This window comes from Dendropsophus ebraccatus, chromosome 11, assembly GCF_027789765.1.
Source record: "Dendropsophus ebraccatus isolate aDenEbr1 chromosome 11, aDenEbr1.pat, whole genome shotgun sequence".
Classification (NCBI taxonomy): Eukaryota; Metazoa; Chordata; class Amphibia; order Anura; family Hylidae; genus Dendropsophus; species Dendropsophus ebraccatus.
The window spans coordinates 25,254,480-25,272,984 of record NC_091464.1 but is presented as its reverse complement, the minus strand read 5'-3'; the positions used below and the strand labels follow the sequence as shown (position 1 = coordinate 25,272,984).

At 47.3% G+C, this 18,505-nt stretch overlaps 1 protein-coding gene across 1 annotated transcript; it reads left to right on the top strand.

The window, feature by feature from the left end:
- The first annotated feature begins 2,994 nt into the window (after nt 1–2,994).
- Nucleotides 2,995–18,175, top strand: LOC138767122 (large ribosomal subunit protein P2-like). The gene is made up of 5 exons (XM_069944391.1): nt 2,995–3,104; nt 12,624–12,747; nt 14,752–14,800; nt 16,411–16,503; nt 18,066–18,175. Exons 2-5 carry the CDS (start codon nt 12,625–12,627, stop codon nt 18,137–18,139), a joined length of 339 nt encoding a protein of 112 aa, XP_069800492.1. The 5' UTR covers nt 2,995–3,104; nt 12,624; the 3' UTR covers nt 18,140–18,175.
- Nucleotides 18,176–18,505: the final 330 nt, after the last annotated feature.

Sequence of the window (18,505 nt, the reverse complement as noted above, 5' to 3'; positions counted from 1 at the left end):
CAATCCACTCCTGGTTTTGGTTGCTATACAGCCTTTACAAATACAGCCTCAAATATACATAGTGTGAACCCAGCCTTAGGCTGCGTTCACACTACGTATATTTCAGTCAGTATTGCAACCAAAACCAGGAGTGGATTAAAAACACAGAAAGGCTCTGTTCACACAATGTTGAAATTGAGTGGATGGCCGCCATTTAATGGCAAATATTTGCTGTTATTTTATAACAACGGCTGTTATATTGAAATAATGGTCGTTATTTACTGTTATATGGCGGCCATCCACTCAATTTCACCATTGTGTGAACAGAGCCTTTCTGTGTTTTTAATCCACTCCTGGTTTTGGTTGCAATACTGACTGAAATATACTGACTGAAATATACGTAGTGTGAACGCAGCCTAAGAGCGCTGTCATATTGACTGTCTCTTCCGAATTAAAAGTTACAAAATTTATAGTGCAAACTGAGTAACCACACTGATGGTTAACCCCTTAACGACATAGGGCGTATATTTAAGCCCAGATGCCGTTAGGGACGTTCAGAGCGGGGCCGCGCGGCGGCCGCGCTCTGAACCGCGGCGGTCCCGGGTGCCGCTTGTAGCCCGGGACCACAGGTATTAGCAGGCACGGTCCGATCGCCGTGCCCGCTAATACAGTAATCAGATGCAGCTGTCAAAGTTGACAGCTGCATCCGATTACCGGACGCAGCGTCATCCCTGGTGTCTAAGTGGGGAGATCGCTCCTCCGGGATGTTATCCCGGAAGAGCGATCTCCGTAACTGAAGCCGGCTGGGGACCGCTCCAAGATGGCGCCGTCCCCGACTCGGCACTCGTTTACTTCCGGCTGCAGCAGCCGGAAGTAAACGAGTGCCTATCTCATGGATCTCTGCAGCATATCTCTGCTGCAGAGATCTCTATGAGAGATCAAAGTGTATATACTAGAAGTCCCCCAGGGGGGCTTCTAGTATAAGTGTAAAAGAAAAAAAAAAGTGTTGTTAATAGTAAAAAGCCCCCTCCCCTAATAAAAGTCTGAATCACCCCCCTTTTCCCAGGTTATTAATAAAAGTAAACAAATAAATAAATAAATAAACATGTTTGCTATCGCCGCGTGCGTAATCGCCCGAACTATTAATTAATCACATTCCTGATCTCGCACGGTAAACGGCGTCAGTGCAAAAAAATCCCAAAGTGCAAAATTGCGCATTTTTGGTCGCATCAAATCCAGAAAAATTGTAATAAAAAGCGATCAAAAAGTCGTATATGCGCAATCAAGGTACCGATAGAAAGAACACATCATGGCGCAAAAAATTACACCTGACACAGCCCCATAGACCAAAGGATAAAAGCGTTATAAGCCTGGGAATGGAGCGATTTTAAGTGACGTATATTTGTTGACAATGGTTTGAATTTTTTATAGGCCATCAGATAAAAGAAAAGTTATACATGTTACATATCGTTTTAATCGTAACGACTTGAGGAACATATATAACAAGTCAGTTTTACCCCAGGGCGAATGGCGTAAAAACACATTTCCCCCCAAATAAACAAAATGCGGGGTTTTTTTTCAATTTGACCACACTTTGAATTTTTTTCTGGTTTCGCAGTGTACTTTATGCAAAAATTCAGCCTGTCATTGCAAAGTACAATTAGTGACGCAAAAAATAAGGGCTCATGTGGGTTTCTAGGTGGAAAAATGCAAGTGCTATGGCCTTTTAAGCACAAGGAGGAAAAAACGAAAACGCAAAAATCGAAATTGGCTCTGTCCTTAAGGGGTTAAAAAGGACCTGTCACCCCCCGTGCCGGGGTGACAGGCTCCCGACCCCCACTTGAGCCCCCTATACTTACCTGATCGCGCGGGGTCCCGCTTCTTGATTCGGTCCATTGACGGAGATTTCAACGCCTGAAGCCCGACACGCGCGCTCCTGAGACGCTCATAGAGAATGAATGGAGCGTCGGACTCATCTCAGGAGCGCGTGTGTCGGGCTTCGGGCGCTGAAATCTCCGCCACCTGGCCAAATCAAGAAGCGGGACCAGGCACGATCAGGTAAGTATAGGGGGCTCTAGCGGGGGTCGGGAGCCCGACACGGGGGGTGACAGGTTCCCTTAAAGATGGATATTGTTTAATCAAAGATGGCAGCCAGTATATATATCCTGGGGGGGGGCTGTGTTCTTCTATAAAAGTAGTAAATCCACTGTCCCGTGGATAGGGGAAAAGTAGGAGATTGCAGAGGGTTTGACCTCTGTACCGCTCCTGTCTGTATTATGAATAGAGCGGTGGGTACGGCGTGTGACCCGAGGCTCTATTCATTCCTATGGAGCAGTACTCAGCGCTTTCCGCCGGCTCTATAGGAATGAAATCTGCCGCGGGTCACACGCCGTACCCACCATTCTATTCATAACAGAGAGGGCGGGGCCTAATACAGAGATCGTCGGGGGGGGGTTCACAGCTCAGACCCCCATCTCCTACTTTTCCTAATTTTTCCTGAAACACCCCTTTAAGGCTCGTGTCAGTTCTCAAGAGATTTCCTTCTGAATACAAACACATTACCTAAAATTAGAGAAATAGGGAATAAAATTACTTGCAAATTCATCAGTTTCTTACATAAACATAATGAAAATACTATTGAAATGCTCAGTCAGGCACTGAATGCCCCGTCCATCAAGACTCATGGCCACAGCTTGCTGGCGTCCTCTCTGTCACACATATACACAGCTCCCTATTACCGGCTACACCCATGCACAGCAGGGTACTGCAACTTCCCCGGCGACAATCTTCCGGGGTTTCCTACGCGCATGCGCAAACAAAGTGGTTCGCCCCGGACGCGTGATGAGCGAAGACACCGTACTGCGCATGCTCGCCGCCAATTACGTTCTTATTTCACTGAATTAAATAGATTTTTCGGGCAAAAATGACAGCTTTGCTTATAAAATGTGATAAAACCCCAGAAACCGCGCCTTTAATTAAAATCTAAAACGACGTTCGCACTTGACCTTTGAACTCCACTGCCCCTGGTTCTTTGCCTTGGAAACCCCGTGGCTCGCTCTCTCTTTCCCTCTCGGAGTCGAAGAACAGGAGCGTGCACATCGTTTCGTGTCTATCACAGACTTAAAGTGAGTGTATTACGGGGCTGCTTGTCCGCACCGGAGGCAGCGTGTATGTGGGGACGGGGCGGGGAGGCCGCGGTGTTATGTGATATATTACCGGCAGCCTGGAGGAGTGAGCCCGGCGGTCCCGGCACGTGTACAGCCAGCCTGCTCTATGTGCCGGGTGTCCATGTATCCAGCACACAGGCTCAGCCAGGAGGCAGGGCATGCTGGGAATTGTAGTCCTACAGCAGCTGGAAAGCCACAAATTAGTGATCACTTGTCCTAAGGCCGCAATCAGTTTTTTCTTTTTTTTTTTTTTTTAATCCCACCCACAGAGCTGTATGAGGAGCAGTTATTGTCGCCCATTATTTATCATAAATTCGACTGGGGTAAAATTGATTAAAAAAAAAATTCCTGCTACTTTTTTTTGTGTGTGTGTGGGGGGGGGGGGGCTTTTATCAGTCGCCATCAGTTTTATTGGTGTTATAATAAAGGGTGATTTAGATCAGGGGGGTCAAATACAGTTGGCCAAAATTTAAAAATCGGAGAAAGCCACGGGCCAACCATTATATTTAATGAGTGCATGCGGCGTCCCTGGCACTACCTATCCTGAAGTAAATGTCACCACATGGTAGTTACCCATTATATCCCTCAAGCAGTGGGTAATCCCATAATTGTGCCCCATGTAGTAGCCACCCCAAATAGTGCCCCACATAGTAGCTAGACCTAATACTGGAGCCCCACATAGTAGCCAGCCCTTTTAATAGTGCCTAATATAGTAGCCAGACCTCCCCAATAGTGTCTTTTATAGGAGCCAGCCCTCCCCAGTAGTGTCTTATATAGTAGCCAGCCCTCCCCAATAGTCTTATATAGAAGTCAGTCCCTAAAATAGTCTCTTATATAGAAGCTAGCCCTTCAAATAGTGTCTTATATAGAAGTCCGTACCTAAAATAGTCTTATATAGAAGTCAGTCCTCCCCAATTGTCTTATATAGAAGTCAGTCCCTAAAAGTCTTATATAGTAGCCAGCCCTCCAAATAGTCTCCTATATAGTAGCCAGCCCTCCAAATAGTCTCCTATATAGTAGCCAGCCCTCCAAATAGTCTCCTATATAGTAGCCAGCCCTCCAAATAGTCTCCTATATAGTAGCCAGCCCTCCAAATAGTCTCCTATATAGTAGCCAGCCCTCCAAATAGTCTCCTATATAGTAGCCAGCCCTCCAAATAGTCTCCTATATAGTAGCCAGCCCTCCAAATAGTCTCCTATATAGTAGCCAGCCCTCCAAATAGTCTCCTATATGGTAGCCAGCCCTCCAAATAGTCTCCTATATGGTAGCCAGCCCTCCAAATAGTCTCCTATATGGTAGCCAGCCCTCCAAATAGTCTCCTATATGGTAGCCAGCCCTCCAAATAGTCTCCTATATGGTAGCCAGCCCTCCAAATAGTCTCCTATATGGTAGCCAGCCCTCCAAATAGTCTCCTATATGGTAGCCAGCCCTCCAAATAGTCTCCTATATGGTAGCCAGCCCTCCAAATAGTCTCCTATATGGTAGCCAGCCCTCCAAATAGTCTCCTATATGGTAGCCAGCCCTCCAAATAGTCTCCTATATGGTAGCCAGCCCTCCAAATAGTCTCCTATATGGTAGCCAGCCCTCCAAATAGTCTCCTATATGGTAGCCAGCCCTCCAAATAGTCTCCTATATGGTAGCCAGCCCTCCAAATAGTCTCCTATATGGTAGCCAGCCCTCCAAATAGTCTCCTATATGGTAGCCAGCCCTCCAAATAGTCTCCTATATGGTAGCCAGCCCTCCAAATAGTCTCCTATATGGTAGCCAGCCCTCCAAATAGTCTCCTATATGGTAGCCAGCCCTCCAAATAGTCTCCTATATGGTAGCCAGCCCTCCAAATAGTCTCCTATATGGTAGCCAGCCCTCCAAATAGTCTCCTATATGGTAGCCAGCCCTCCAAATAGTCTCCTATATGGTAGCCAGCCCTCCAAATAGTCTCCTATATGGTAGCCAGCCCTCCAAATAGTCTCCTATATGGTAGCCAGCCCTCCAAATAGTCTCCTATATGGTAGCCAGCCCTCCAAATAGTCTCCTATATGGTAGCCAGCCCTCCAAATAGTCTCCTATATGGTAGCCAGCCCTCCAAATAGTCTCCTATATGGTAGCCAGCCCTCCAAATAGTCTCCTATATGGTAGCCAGCCCTCCAAATAGTCTCCTATATGGTAGCCAGCCCTCCAAATAGTCTCCTATATGGTAGCCAGCCCTCCACATAGTCTCCTATATGGTAGCCAGCCCTCCACATAGTCTCCTATATGGTAGCCAGCCCTCCACATAGTCTCCTATATGGTAGCCAGCCCTCCACATAGTCTCCTATATGGTAGCCAGCCCTCCACATAGTCTCCTATATGGTAGCCAGCCCTCCACATAGTCTCCTATATGGTAGCCAGCCCTCCACATAGTCTCCTATATGGTAGCCAGCCCTCCACATAGTCTCCTATATGGTAGCCAGCCCTCCACATAGTCTCCTATATGGTAGCCAGCCCTCCACATAGTCTCCTATATGGTAGCCAGCCCTCCACATAGTCTCCTATATGGTAGCCAGCCCTCCACATAGTCTCCTATATGGTAGCCAGCCCTCCACATAGTCTCCTATATGGTAGCCAGCCCTCCACATAGTCTCCTATATGGTAGCCAGCCCTCCACATAGTCTCCTATATGGTAGCCAGCCCTCCACATAGTCTCCTATATGGTAGCCAGCCCTCCACATAGTCTCCTATATGGTAGCCAGCCCTCCACATAGTCTCCTATATGGTAGCCAGCCCTCCACATAGTCTCCTATATGGTAGCCAGCCCTCCACATAGTCTCCTATATGGTAGCCAGCCCTCCACATAGTCTCCTATATGGTAGCCAGCCCTCCACATAGTCTCCTATATGGTAGCCAGCCCTCCACATAGTCTCCTATATGGTAGCCAGCCCTCCACATAGTCTCCTATATGGTAGCCAGCCCTCCACATAGTCTCCTATATGGTAGCCAGCCCTCCACATAGTCTCCTATATGGTAGCCAGCCCTCCACATAGTCTCCTATATGGTAGCCAGCCCTCCACATAGTCTCCTATATGGTAGCCAGCCCCTCCACATAGTCTCCTATATGGTAGCCAGCCCTCCACATAGTCTCCTATATGGTAGCCAGCCCTCCACATAGTCTCCTATATGGTAGCCAGCCCTCCACATAGTCTCCTATATGGTAGCCAGCCCTCCACATAGTCTCCTATATGGTAGCCAGCCCTCCACATAGTCTCCTATATGGTAGCCAGCCCTCCACATAGTCTCCTATATGGTAGCCAGCCCTCCACATAGTCTCCTATATGGTAGCCAGCCCTCCACATAGTCTCCTATATGGTAGCCAGCCCTCCACATAGTCTCCTATATGGTAGCCAGCCCTCCACATAGTCTCCTATATGGTAGCCAGCCCTCCACATAGTCTCCTATATGGTAGCCAGCCCTCCACATAGTCTCCTATATGGTAGCCAGCCCTCCACATAGTCTCCTATATGGTAGCCAGCCCTCCACATAGTCTCCTATATGGTAGCCAGCCCTCCACATAGTCTCCTATATGGTAGCCAGCCCTCCACATAGTCTCCTATATGGTAGCCAGCCCTCCACATAGTCTCCTATATGGTAGCCAGCCCTCCACATAGTCTCCTATATGGTAGCCAGCCCTCCACATAGTCTCCTATATGGTAGCCAGCCCTCCACATAGTCTCCTATATGGTAGCCAGCCCTCCACATAGTCTCCTATATGGTAGCCAGCCCTCCACATAGTCTCCTATATGGTAGCCAGCCCTCCACATAGTCTCCTATATGGTAGCCAGCCCTCCACATAGTCTCCTATATGGTAGCCAGCCCTCCACATAGTCTCCTATATGGTAGCCAGCCCTCCACATAGTCTCCTATATGGTAGCCAGCCCTCCACATAGTCTCCTATATGGTAGCCAGCCCTCCACATAGTCTCCTATATGGTAGCCAGCCCTCCACATAGTCTCCTATATGGTAGCCAGCCCTCCACATAGTCTCCTATATGGTAGCCAGCCCTCCACATAGTCTCCTATATGGTAGCCAGCCCTCCACATAGTCTCCTATATGGTAGCCAGCCCTCCACATAGTCTCCTATATGGTAGCCAGCCCTCCACATAGTCTCCTATATGGTAGCCAGCCCTCCACATAGTCTCCTATATGGTAGCCAGCCCTCCACATAGTCTCCTATATGGTAGCCAGCCCTCCACATAGTCTCCTATATGGTAGCCAGCCCTCCACATAGTCTCCTATATGGTAGCCAGCCCTCCACATAGTCTCCTATATGGTAGCCAGCCCTCCACATAGTCTCCTATATGGTAGCCAGCCCTCCACATAGTCTCCTATATGGTAGCCAGCCCTCCACATAGTCTCCTATATGGTAGCCAGCCCTCCACATAGTCTCCTATATGGTAGCCAGCCCTCCACATAGTCTCCTATATGGTAGCCAGCCCTCCACATAGTCTCCTATATGGTAGCCAGCCCTCCAAATAGTCTCCTATATGGTAGCCAGCCCTCCAAATAGTCTCCTATATGGTAGCCAGCCCTCCACATAGTCTCCTATATGGTAGCCAGCCCTCCACATAGTCTCCTATATGGTAGCCAGCCCTCCACATAGTCTCCTATATGGTAGCCAGCCCTCCACATAGTCTCCTATATGGTAGCCAGCCCTCCACATAGTCTCCTATATGGTAGCCAGCCCTCCACATAGTCTCCTATATGGTAGCCAGCCCTCCACATAGTCTCCTATATGGTAGCCAGCCCTCCACATAGTCTCCTATATGGTAGCCAGCCCTCCACATAGTCTCCTATATGGTAGCCAGCCCTCCACATAGTCTCCTATATGGTAGCCAGCCCTCCACATAGTCTCCTATATGGTAGCCAGCCCTCCACATAGTCTCCTATATGGTAGCCAGCCCTCCACATAGTCTCCTATATGGTAGCCAGCCCTCCACATAGTCTCCTATATGGTAGCCAGCCCTCCACATAGTCTCCTATATGGTAGCCAGCCCTCCACATAGTCTCCTATATGGTAGCCAGCCCTCCACATAGTCTCCTATATGGTAGCCAGCCCTCCACATAGTCTCCTATATGGTAGCCAGCCCTCCACATAGTCTCCTATATGGTAGCCAGCCCTCCACATAGTCTCCTATATGGTAGCCAGCCCTCCACATAGTCTCCTATATGGTAGCCAGCCCTCCACATAGTCTCCTATATGGTAGCCAGCCCTCCACATAGTCTCCTATATGGTAGCCAGCCCTCCACATAGTCTCCTATATGGTAGCCAGCCCTCCACATAGTCTCCTATATGGTAGCCAGCCCTCCACATAGTCTCCTATATGGTAGCCAGCCCTCCACATAGTCTCCTATATGGTAGCCAGCCCTCCACATAGTCTCCTATATGGTAGCCAGCCCTCCACATAGTCTCCTATATGGTAGCCAGCCCTCCACATAGTCTCCTATATGGTAGCCAGCCCTCCACATAGTCTCCTATATGGTAGCCAGCCCTCCACATAGTCTCCTATATGGTAGCCAGCCCTCCACATAGTCTCCTATATGGTAGCCAGCCCTCCACATAGTCTCCTATATGGTAGCCAGCCCTCCACATAGTCTCCTATATGGTAGCCAGCCCTCCACATAGTCTCCTATATGGTAGCCAGCCCTCCACATAGTCTCCTATATGGTAGCCAGCCCTCCACATAGTCTCCTATATGGTAGCCAGCCCTCCACATAGTCTCCTATATGGTAGCCAGCCCTCCACATAGTCTCCTATATGGTAGCCAGCCCTCCACATAGTCTCCTATATGGTAGCCAGCCCTCCACATAGTCTCCTATATGGTAGCCAGCCCTCCACATAGTCTCCTATATGGTAGCCAGCCCTCCACATAGTCTCCTATATGGTAGCCAGCCCTCCACATAGTCTCCTATATGGTAGCCAGCCCTCCACATAGTCTCCTATATGGTAGCCAGCCCTCCACATAGTCTCCTATATGGTAGCCAGCCCTCCACATAGTCTCTTATACAGTAGACAGTCTGAGCATCTGTCCGGGCCACCCATATTATAATCTGCTGCAACGTCAGGCGGGCCAGATTTAATACAGCAATGGAAAAGCTCAGCGGGCCAAAAATAATGGCACCACGGGCCAGAATTTGACATGACTGATTTAGATTGTTTTAAGAATTATATAATATGGAAACTTCTTATGCTTCTTCAACCCTGTAGGCTCTTTTTATACACATTGGTGATGTCTCCTCACTACGTGCATCGGGTGTCACGGCACATAATGTATCCATAGGCCCCATTAACCCAAAAGAGGCCAAAAGTGTCCGTTTATCCTCCGTTTGGTTGAAACCTCTGCACTATTCCATACAGTGGTAGCCAAAAAAAAAAGTGTGCGATTTGGTATACGTTATTATTATTGCCAGTCTGTGTGAAAAGGAGCATACATCATAGTTACATGGTGGAGATTTCCATCGGGAGTCCCTCTTTGTGTATATTCACGTTGTAAGCCACAAAAACATGGTGTGAAATGAGTCTTTTACAGCAATGGTTCAGTCTAGGGCTGGGCGATAATGGCCTAAATCAATATCGCGGTTTATCGCACATGTAGCTGCGGTAACGATAATTGAACGATAATTATGACACGCCCCTTTGTAAGCCACACCCACTTGTCTGTGCCAAACTCAGGATATTTTGTTTAAAAAAAAAAAAAAAAAAGTAACTTACTCAGCAGCAACACAAGGCTGTGAAATTAGTCTATTTGTTATTATTAGGGGTCTCAGCAGAGTTAGGGTATGTTCACATCTTGTTTTTCTCCACATGTCGGGCTACATGTCAGCAATCAGTGAAAAAAGGATGCGGACGTGCAGCCCAACGTGTGGCCGACGGCCAGATGATGGCCACATTGACTTTAAAGAGCAGGACAGAGCTATTATGTGACTGTGTTCTGCTCATTTGCTGAACGTACACGGCTTTTGCGCAGGATCTAGTCGACCGTGCTTTTGAGTCCTGCACAAAAGCCGTGTACGTTCAGCAAATGAGCAGAACACAGTCACATAATGACTCTGTCCTGCTCATTAAAGTCAATGTGGCCGTCAGTCGCACGTCGGGCTGCACGCATCCTTTTTTCACTGATTCCTGACGTGTAGCCCGACTTGTGGAGAAAAACGTGATGTGAACACCCTTAAACAGCTCTATTTATACAAGAGGGGGGACAGGTCTCTGTATATACACACACACACAAGAGGGGGGACAGGTCTCTGTATATACACACACACAAGAGGGGGGACAGGTCTCTGTATATACACACACACAAGAGGGGGGACAGGTCTCTGTATATACACACACACAAGAGGGGGGACAGGTCTCTGTATATACACACACACAAGAGGGGGGACAGGTCTCTGTATATACACACACACAAGAGGGGGGACAGGTCTCTGTATATACACACACACAAGAGGGGGGACAGGTCTCTGTATATACACACACAAGAGGGGGGACAGGTCTCTGTATACACACACACAAGAGGGGGGACAGGTCTCTGTATACACACACACAAGAGGGGGGACAGGTCTCTGTATATACACACACAAGAGGGGGGACAGGTCTCTGTATACACACACACAAGAGGGGGGACAGGTCTGTGTATATACACACACAAGAGGGGGGACAGGTCTCTGTTTATACACACACACAAGAGGGGGGACAGGTCTCTGTATATACACATAGGAGGGGGGACAGGTCTCTGTATATACACATAGGAGGGGGGACAGGTCTCTGTATATACACACACACACAAGAGGGGGGACAGGTCTCTGTATATACACATAGGAGGGGGGACAGGTCTCTACACACAGGAGACTACTGAGACAGCTCTGCTATTTTAGTGTCCATGAACTGAGACAGCTCTGCTATGCTCTGTGTACATAGAGAATTGAGAAACCGCTGCCTCCTTTAGCCTCTGCCTCGGGTGTCAGTGATAATAGACAGAGCATGGCAGCTAAACAAGAAAGCGGCTCCTCCGTGCAATAACCTGCTGCTACACAGACACTGTCCCTATCCCAGCTTCGATAGTTATCTGGCCTGGGGGGGGGAATGATTTACAACCCTGCGGCTGTAGAGTGTACCTCCCGGAGACTGGTGACGGGGGAGGGCTGTGTGGACGGCAGCGGCACACAGTAGGAAGAGGTTACCTCATGAGAGCTGCTGCTGTTAGTTACTCGGAGGGGGAGAAGTGTGGCAGTGCACAGTGACTGGAGCCTCTGGAACCGCTCTGGCTCCAGGTCACTGCTCTGTGCGGCAATTGCCCTGTTTGAAAGGACGGGTCCTGGCAGTGACAGGAGGGGGAGGGGGCAGAGCGGTCACTCCAGCAGAAGCAGTCCGGTCCTCGGCTCTGTGCTGCATGTGCTGACCGGGGAGAGAGGCCCAGGAGGAGAGCGCAGGACACTTAGAGGCTGCACTTGGCCGCTGCTCTCCCCAGGCTGTAGTGTCAGAGCTCAGTGATCCTTCATCCGATCCGCTGCAGCCACATCCTGCCTGGCTGCCGGCATCCCTGCGTCGCTGCTCAGCACACAAACATGGGAAATACCGCAGATACCGTCCTGGCAAAGTTGAGGTCGGTTAACCGACGCCAGAGACGGTATCAGTATTTTCACGGTATACCGCCCAGCCCTAGTTCAGTCACTTATGTTGTGCAGTGCAGGCTGTAATAGCAGATCTGACATGGCAGCCATGGAGCCTTTCAGAAGACCCCTCTCTGTGACACAGTAGGCACTCCACAATTGCGCTGCATCCAAGGGGGTAAATGCCCAACACCAGAGTGACCTCCTATGCTGGTCACAGAATGCCAGGTGTAGGCTGCATCGGATATCCACTGTGTATAAGGCTGACCCAGTTTCCCTGCTTGCACAAAGCTGCGCACTCTTACTCCATCCGGCACTGACAGAGAGTGCAGCACTCTGCAGATCCTTATCCTTATGGTACAAACCCACTTGACGTATTTGCTGCGTGAATCAGTCTTAAAAATAAGCAGGCAAAACGCAGGTTGGCTTTATACAATTGTTCTGCGTTAAAATACGCAATTGCGTATTTCTGAAGCGTGAAGCTACATGCGTTTTTCGCACAGATTGTTAACAACTGATGCTTTGCTAACAACAAGCTTCACGCTTCAAAAATACGCAATTGCGTATTTTAACGCAGAACAATCGTATAAAGCCAACCTGCATTTTGCCTGCTTATTTTTAAGACTGATTGATTCACGCAGCAAATACGTCAAGTGGGTTTGTACCCTTATGACTGCTGGTTGTCCCAGTAGTCGGACTCCCAGCAAACACTACCAACTAATCTGTAGGCGTGTGATACGTATTTATCTTGTGATAAGGCAAGGTTAATAGTTATGTCTGAATGTTACCGTAAATTTTTCTCTATGGTACTCAATGTGGTTTTCCTTGGGATTGCAGAATGCGTTACGTGGCCGCTTACCTGCTTGCCACCCTTGGTGGTAACAGCAGTCCATCAGCAAAAGACATCAAGAAAATCTTGTCCAGTGTCGGAGTTGATGCTGATGAAGACCGCGTCGACAAGGTGAGTGTATTACAAAAAGTATCTTCACCCTTTTTTAAAGAGAACCAATCAGTCCAATTGAGCGGATTTGGCTCCCTGCAGCACTATATAAAACTCCTGTGCAGCCTGCGGCACGTAGCGGCTGCAGCAGCAGCTTTGTACCCCAGAAAATAAAGTTTAATTCCCCGTTGCGGGGCAGGTAGTCATCAGGGTGGCTCCCTGCCCGTGTCTAGTCAGCGTGGTCCGCAGGGATGGGTGACAGGCAGAAAGGCCTGTTACTGGCGCCTCCCTGTCAATCATCCCCTCCAACCACGCTCACAGGGATAGACTGGTGACTAGACACGGGCAGTGAGCTGCCCACATCATTACCTTCCCCATCTCTCCCTGCTGCGCAGGGGGATTAAACTTTATTTTCTGGAGTACAAAGCTGCTGGAGCTGCGGCGATGCGTGCCACAAGCTGCACAGGAGCTTTATACATTGCTGCAGGGAACCAAATTGTCCCAATTGGGCTGATTGGTTTCCTTTAAGATTACTATGCAAGTATGTAAGGGTCCATTTACACAGAAAGCTTATCTGACAGATTATCTGCCAAAGATTTGAAGTCAAAGCCAGGAATGGATTTGAAAGGGGAGAAATCTCAGTCTTTCCTGTATGACCTGATCTCTGTTTATAGTCCATTCCTGGCTTTGGCTTCAAATCTTTGGCAGATAATCTTTCTGTGTAAATGGACCCTAATGGTGTGTTTACACAGAGATTTATCTGACAGATTTTTTTTTTAAGCCAAAGCCAGGAACAGACTATACACAGGGTGCAGATCATAAAGGAAAGACTGAGATTCCCTGTCTTTTCAAGTCCATTCCTGACTTTGGCTTCCAAAATTGGTCAGATAAATCTGCCTGTGTAAACGCACCCTAAGTCAGCCAAATGGTTTCCCAATGTAGACTGCTGCATGCTCACTCACTTCAGTGTACAATATGTGATCTGCGAGTGACTTCTTTGGATCAGTTTCAGAGTAGATGGTGTCATTTTTCTGGCCTGAAAAGGGCGTCTGCCTTCACTGTGGAGCCCAGCAAAATTACTTACTCTGTTTATAGTGAATAGTGAACTGAATGTGCACAACTGGGGACCTCAATGGTATACATCTGTGATGTAGGAGGTTACGTAGGCAGACTTATCATAGTGAAGAGCTGTTGGCCATTCATGAGCATAGTACCTTTACATTATGAGCACTTTTGTCCCATGTCTCTTACTGATATTAACTCTACATCCATAATTGTTATGGCCATAAAATTATAGGGGTTATCCATGATTAGAAAACAGACAACTACTTTCTTGCAAAAACAGCATCACCCCTGTCTTTTAGGTGGTATGCAATATTAAAATTAAGCGCTGTTCCCTTCAATGGTACTAAATTGCAAAACTACATCCAAACTGAGCATAAGGGTGGTGCACCTTCTAAGAGAAAGTAGCCATGTTTTTTTTTGTTTTTTTTAAGCCTGGATGTGCAAGGGACTTTTGTTCAGCAAATCATGTACGCTTCAGTTATTTTAAGACATAAATGTACCATACAGAGACAAGAAGGTTAAAAAATGAGGGGAAAAAAGCATTAAGGGTGCCTTCACACACCTGATCTGCTGCAGGATATGATTTAATATATTTGGCAATTGCCCTGACAAAGATAGGAGAAGCAACAGATATTCATGGTTGGCAGCAAGAACACATCATACTTATCTGTAGCAATACAATAATAGTGCTAGATCATGGGTCAAGATCAGGGATTGAACTAGAGATAGAGTTGGTGTTCTCTTAACCTAGTCCCTTCTAGAATAGACAAAGAAGTTAGAGGGCCAGTTGCCTTTTTGTTTATATTGTTTTTGTATTTTTATTTTTCAAATTTGACCGTGGAATAACAGTGCCAAACTGTCTGCTGTTTTGCTATAGAGGCTGATGAGTTGACCTTTCATTCTACCATGGGTTGGTCATCTGACGAAAAACCTTTTTTTTTTTTTTTTTTTTTCTTTTAGGTGGTGTCTGAACTTGGTGGGAAAAACCTTGATGAGCTGATCAATTCAGGTATTCTATACTTATTGCTTCAAATAAATTTAAAGGGGAACTCTGAGTAAGGTTAAAAAAAAAAGCACTGCAGGAGGTGGTGAGAACATAATCAAGTTGCCCACCCCAGTGTTCCCACATTGCCACTGCCCACTGGTGTCCTGTGGTGTCACTTAGTCAGTGACTGAGGCAGGACAACTCTGCAGTCACCCTATGGGGTTGTGACAATACGAGAGATCAGAGGGTGATTGGTGGCACTGAGACTGCAAGGGCACCAGGACAAGTAGGTGTAATTTTGTTATGTTCCCACCACTTCCTGTCGTCCCAGGTTTTTTTTTTTTTTTTTTTTTTTAATGCCCAAAGTACCCTTTTAAATGGGTATTCCTGGCTTATGGGTATGTTGTCCCTTCGTGATAGGTGAGGGTACAACTTCTGGGACTTGGAAAACGTGGGTATAGCCTGTGTCGGTGTCTCTGGTTCCCTAACATGAATATTCTCACCGCTGCTTCCGAGATGGCCATGCCTCGGCAGGCACAGCCAATTACTGTTCCCAGTGCTGTCCTGTCTTTCAGTAATTGGCTCATCGGGCATCATTGCCAAGACGAGTCCTTATCGTGGTGGTGGATTTACACTGCCAGATATAACCTTGATTTAGACTGTCCCAAGTAAGGGCCCTATTCCACAGGAGCGATAATCGGCCCGATTTGGCCGATTTTCGCTCAGTGGAATAGAGAGAACGATCAGCCGATGATCCTGTCATCAGCTGATCGTTCATTTAGGTTCAGACCTAAAATCGGTGTTCGCCACATGCGCATCACTTCGGTTGAATAGCGGTGCGCGGCGGCGACCGACTATTTCAGCAGAACCATACATTACCTGTCCAGGCGCAGGTCTTCTCCCGATCCCGCGCCGCAGCATCGGCTGCGGGGCTGTCTGAACTTACAGACCGCTAAGCCAATCAGTGGCCGGAAACGCCGGAGCGGGAGAAAACATGCAGCCCGGACAGGTAATGTATGAAACAAGGGCTGCAAGGACATCGGTAACTATGTCCTTGCAGCCCTTGTTTCACGATCGGGGCCGTGGAATAGGCCCAGTAAACGAGCGTGGATCTAGCAGATCTGCGCTCGTTTACATCGTTGCTCGGCCCGTGGAATAGGGCCCTAAGGATAGCTGCTACATGTCAACAGGTCTTTATTTCTGCTTAAAGGGGTACTCCAGCGGGAGGGCACTTTTTTGCTAGAACCGGGGAGGAGGTGGTCGAGGGAAAAGACGTCCACTCACCTCCCCGATTCCAGGCCGCTTCTGGGTGTCTGACGCTGGCCCGAGACAATACGTTTATGGTCCGCTCAGCCACTCAGTGACAGAGGCGGGATCTGAGCGGACTTGAAACAGATCCCGCCTCCTTCTTGGAGTGGATGAGCGGACCTGAGACGTCACCGGCAGACCGGAGCGCCGCAATGCGGGACCTGCCGCTGGAACCGGGGAGGTGAGTGCACGTCTTTTCCCTCGTCCCCGGTCCCAGCAAAAAAAGGGCCCCAACCCCGCTGGAGGACACCTTTAAGAGAGATGGAACAAGTCATCTAAGACTGGTTGGACTGTACAATTGAATTTTCTTTTTTCTTTCTTCGTAGGTCTTTCCAAGCTATGTTCAGTACCATCTGGTGGCGCTGTGGCTGCTGCTCCTGCATCTGCTGCTCCAGCTGCTGGCGGAGCTGCCGCACCAGGTAAGATCATTATAGATGAACTGCTAATTTCAGGTTCCATCATCTTAAACATTTAGCCTTTTCAGACTTTTTTTTTTTTTTTTTTTTTTTTTCCATGGTTATGCCCAGATGGTGATTATGAAAAGATTAAACGTATGCCGAATTGCGAAAATTTTGCTTTGTATAGATCTTTTGCAGTTTACAATGTACATAAGTAATTGGGCACTTGAGCATTACATCCACATATGCTTGTCTATAGTTTATTCCAAAGCCATTGTTAGGCTGTGTTCCCACAATGTACTAAAGGTTGCAAAGAACGTCTGTTAAACAATAGACAGAAATTATTATGAACGTTTATTCCGGACGTTGTTTTAGCTTATCAGTACGTAATGGGAACATAGCCTTAGAGTGGAGCTGGTATCCTCTGCAGCTATTACAGCCCCCTCACCTTTTTCAGGAAATCTACTGTATCCTACAGTCTTAATACATAGGATGGTGGCTCATAGATTCTGCTATAATGAGTTTTTGTGATACAGAGCTCCTCGCATGGGGATTTAATGTGAATGTAGAATACAGTAGTAGCAGCCAGCTCACCAGGCACATAGGCTGCTTTGCACAGGCCGCCACTCCAACCAGTGCTTGAATCTCTCAAACGATACACGGGACCAGAGTTTGCAGGTGAATCAGAAAGCTTCTTTATTGCGTGACCCATAAAACCACAGACGCATCAACAATCTTCTTACAGAAATGTCAATGCGTTTCTGGTGTGAACGCACCCTTAATCATGAAAGGTAGACTTTCAAATGAGTAAACTTTTTAAACACACAGCACTTCCTTCTTCTGACTTTAGGATGTGATCTGCTGCACCTGTGAAAGACTTTGAACCAATGTACAAAGCAACTCAATTAAAAACAATGCTAAAGATACACTTAGTAACAGCAATGCATGTTTATACATATTTACCGGATACAAATTATTGTTACATGGCATTTATACATGTCATGGCCATGGGGAGTTCGAGGAACATTAATCATATAGTTGCAATTCCTGGCGCTGATTTAACCCATTGGCCTCAGCGCTGGGAATTGCAACTATTTGATTAATGTTCCTCCAACTTCCCATGGCCATGACATGTATAAATACGATGTAACAATTTTTATCCGTTAAATATGTATGAACATGCATTGCTGTTACTAAGTGTATCTGTAGCATTTTATTTAATGGAGTTGGTTTGATGTTTCAGGTTCATTCTTTGAACAGGTTAATTCTTGGGACGGACAGCGGAATCCGCCCGTGCATAGAATGGAGTCTATGGAATGGGTGGAGACTCATGCAGCTGCGGAATCCGCAACAGGTTTTCCAGCGCGATTCCAGAGTGTGCACGTACCCTTAGGGTTCACACCAGAAACGTGTTGACATTTCTGTGAGAAGTCCGCTTGTGTCTGTTTTTATGGGTCACGCAATAAAGACGTTTTCTGATTCATCTCCAAACGCCGGTCCCATGTATCGTTTCTTTAATGTGAATATACAACATTATTTGTTTTTTGTAACTAAACTTTTATTTATTTATTTTTCCACTACAGAAAAGAAAGAAGAAGAAAAGAAGGAAGAATCTGAAGAGTCTGATGAAGACATGGGATTTGGACTCTTTGATTAAGTACATCTTACCAACAATAAAACAACGTTCCATCAATTGCTGCATTGTCTGTTACTAAAACAAGTAAATGCCATCGATTAAACTCCTCTGTAGAGATAAGCAAATTTACAGTAGTAGCAAGGCACTTCTCACCCTGCTGCCCTCGAACTCTGTGCTGCCTTTTTCAAGCTGTAGTGAACAATTGACATGTTACAGTGAGAAAATAAAAGCTTGAAAATGGGTGAACAACTAAAAAGGGGGATGGGAGGTATACAGTATTTAGGCCTAACTACCAGGGAACTTACGGTTTTGGAGCCAAGCAAGGACATACAGTGTGGCAGCTAACTACTGTGTGGGATACAATGTAGGGGCATATAGCGTTTATCT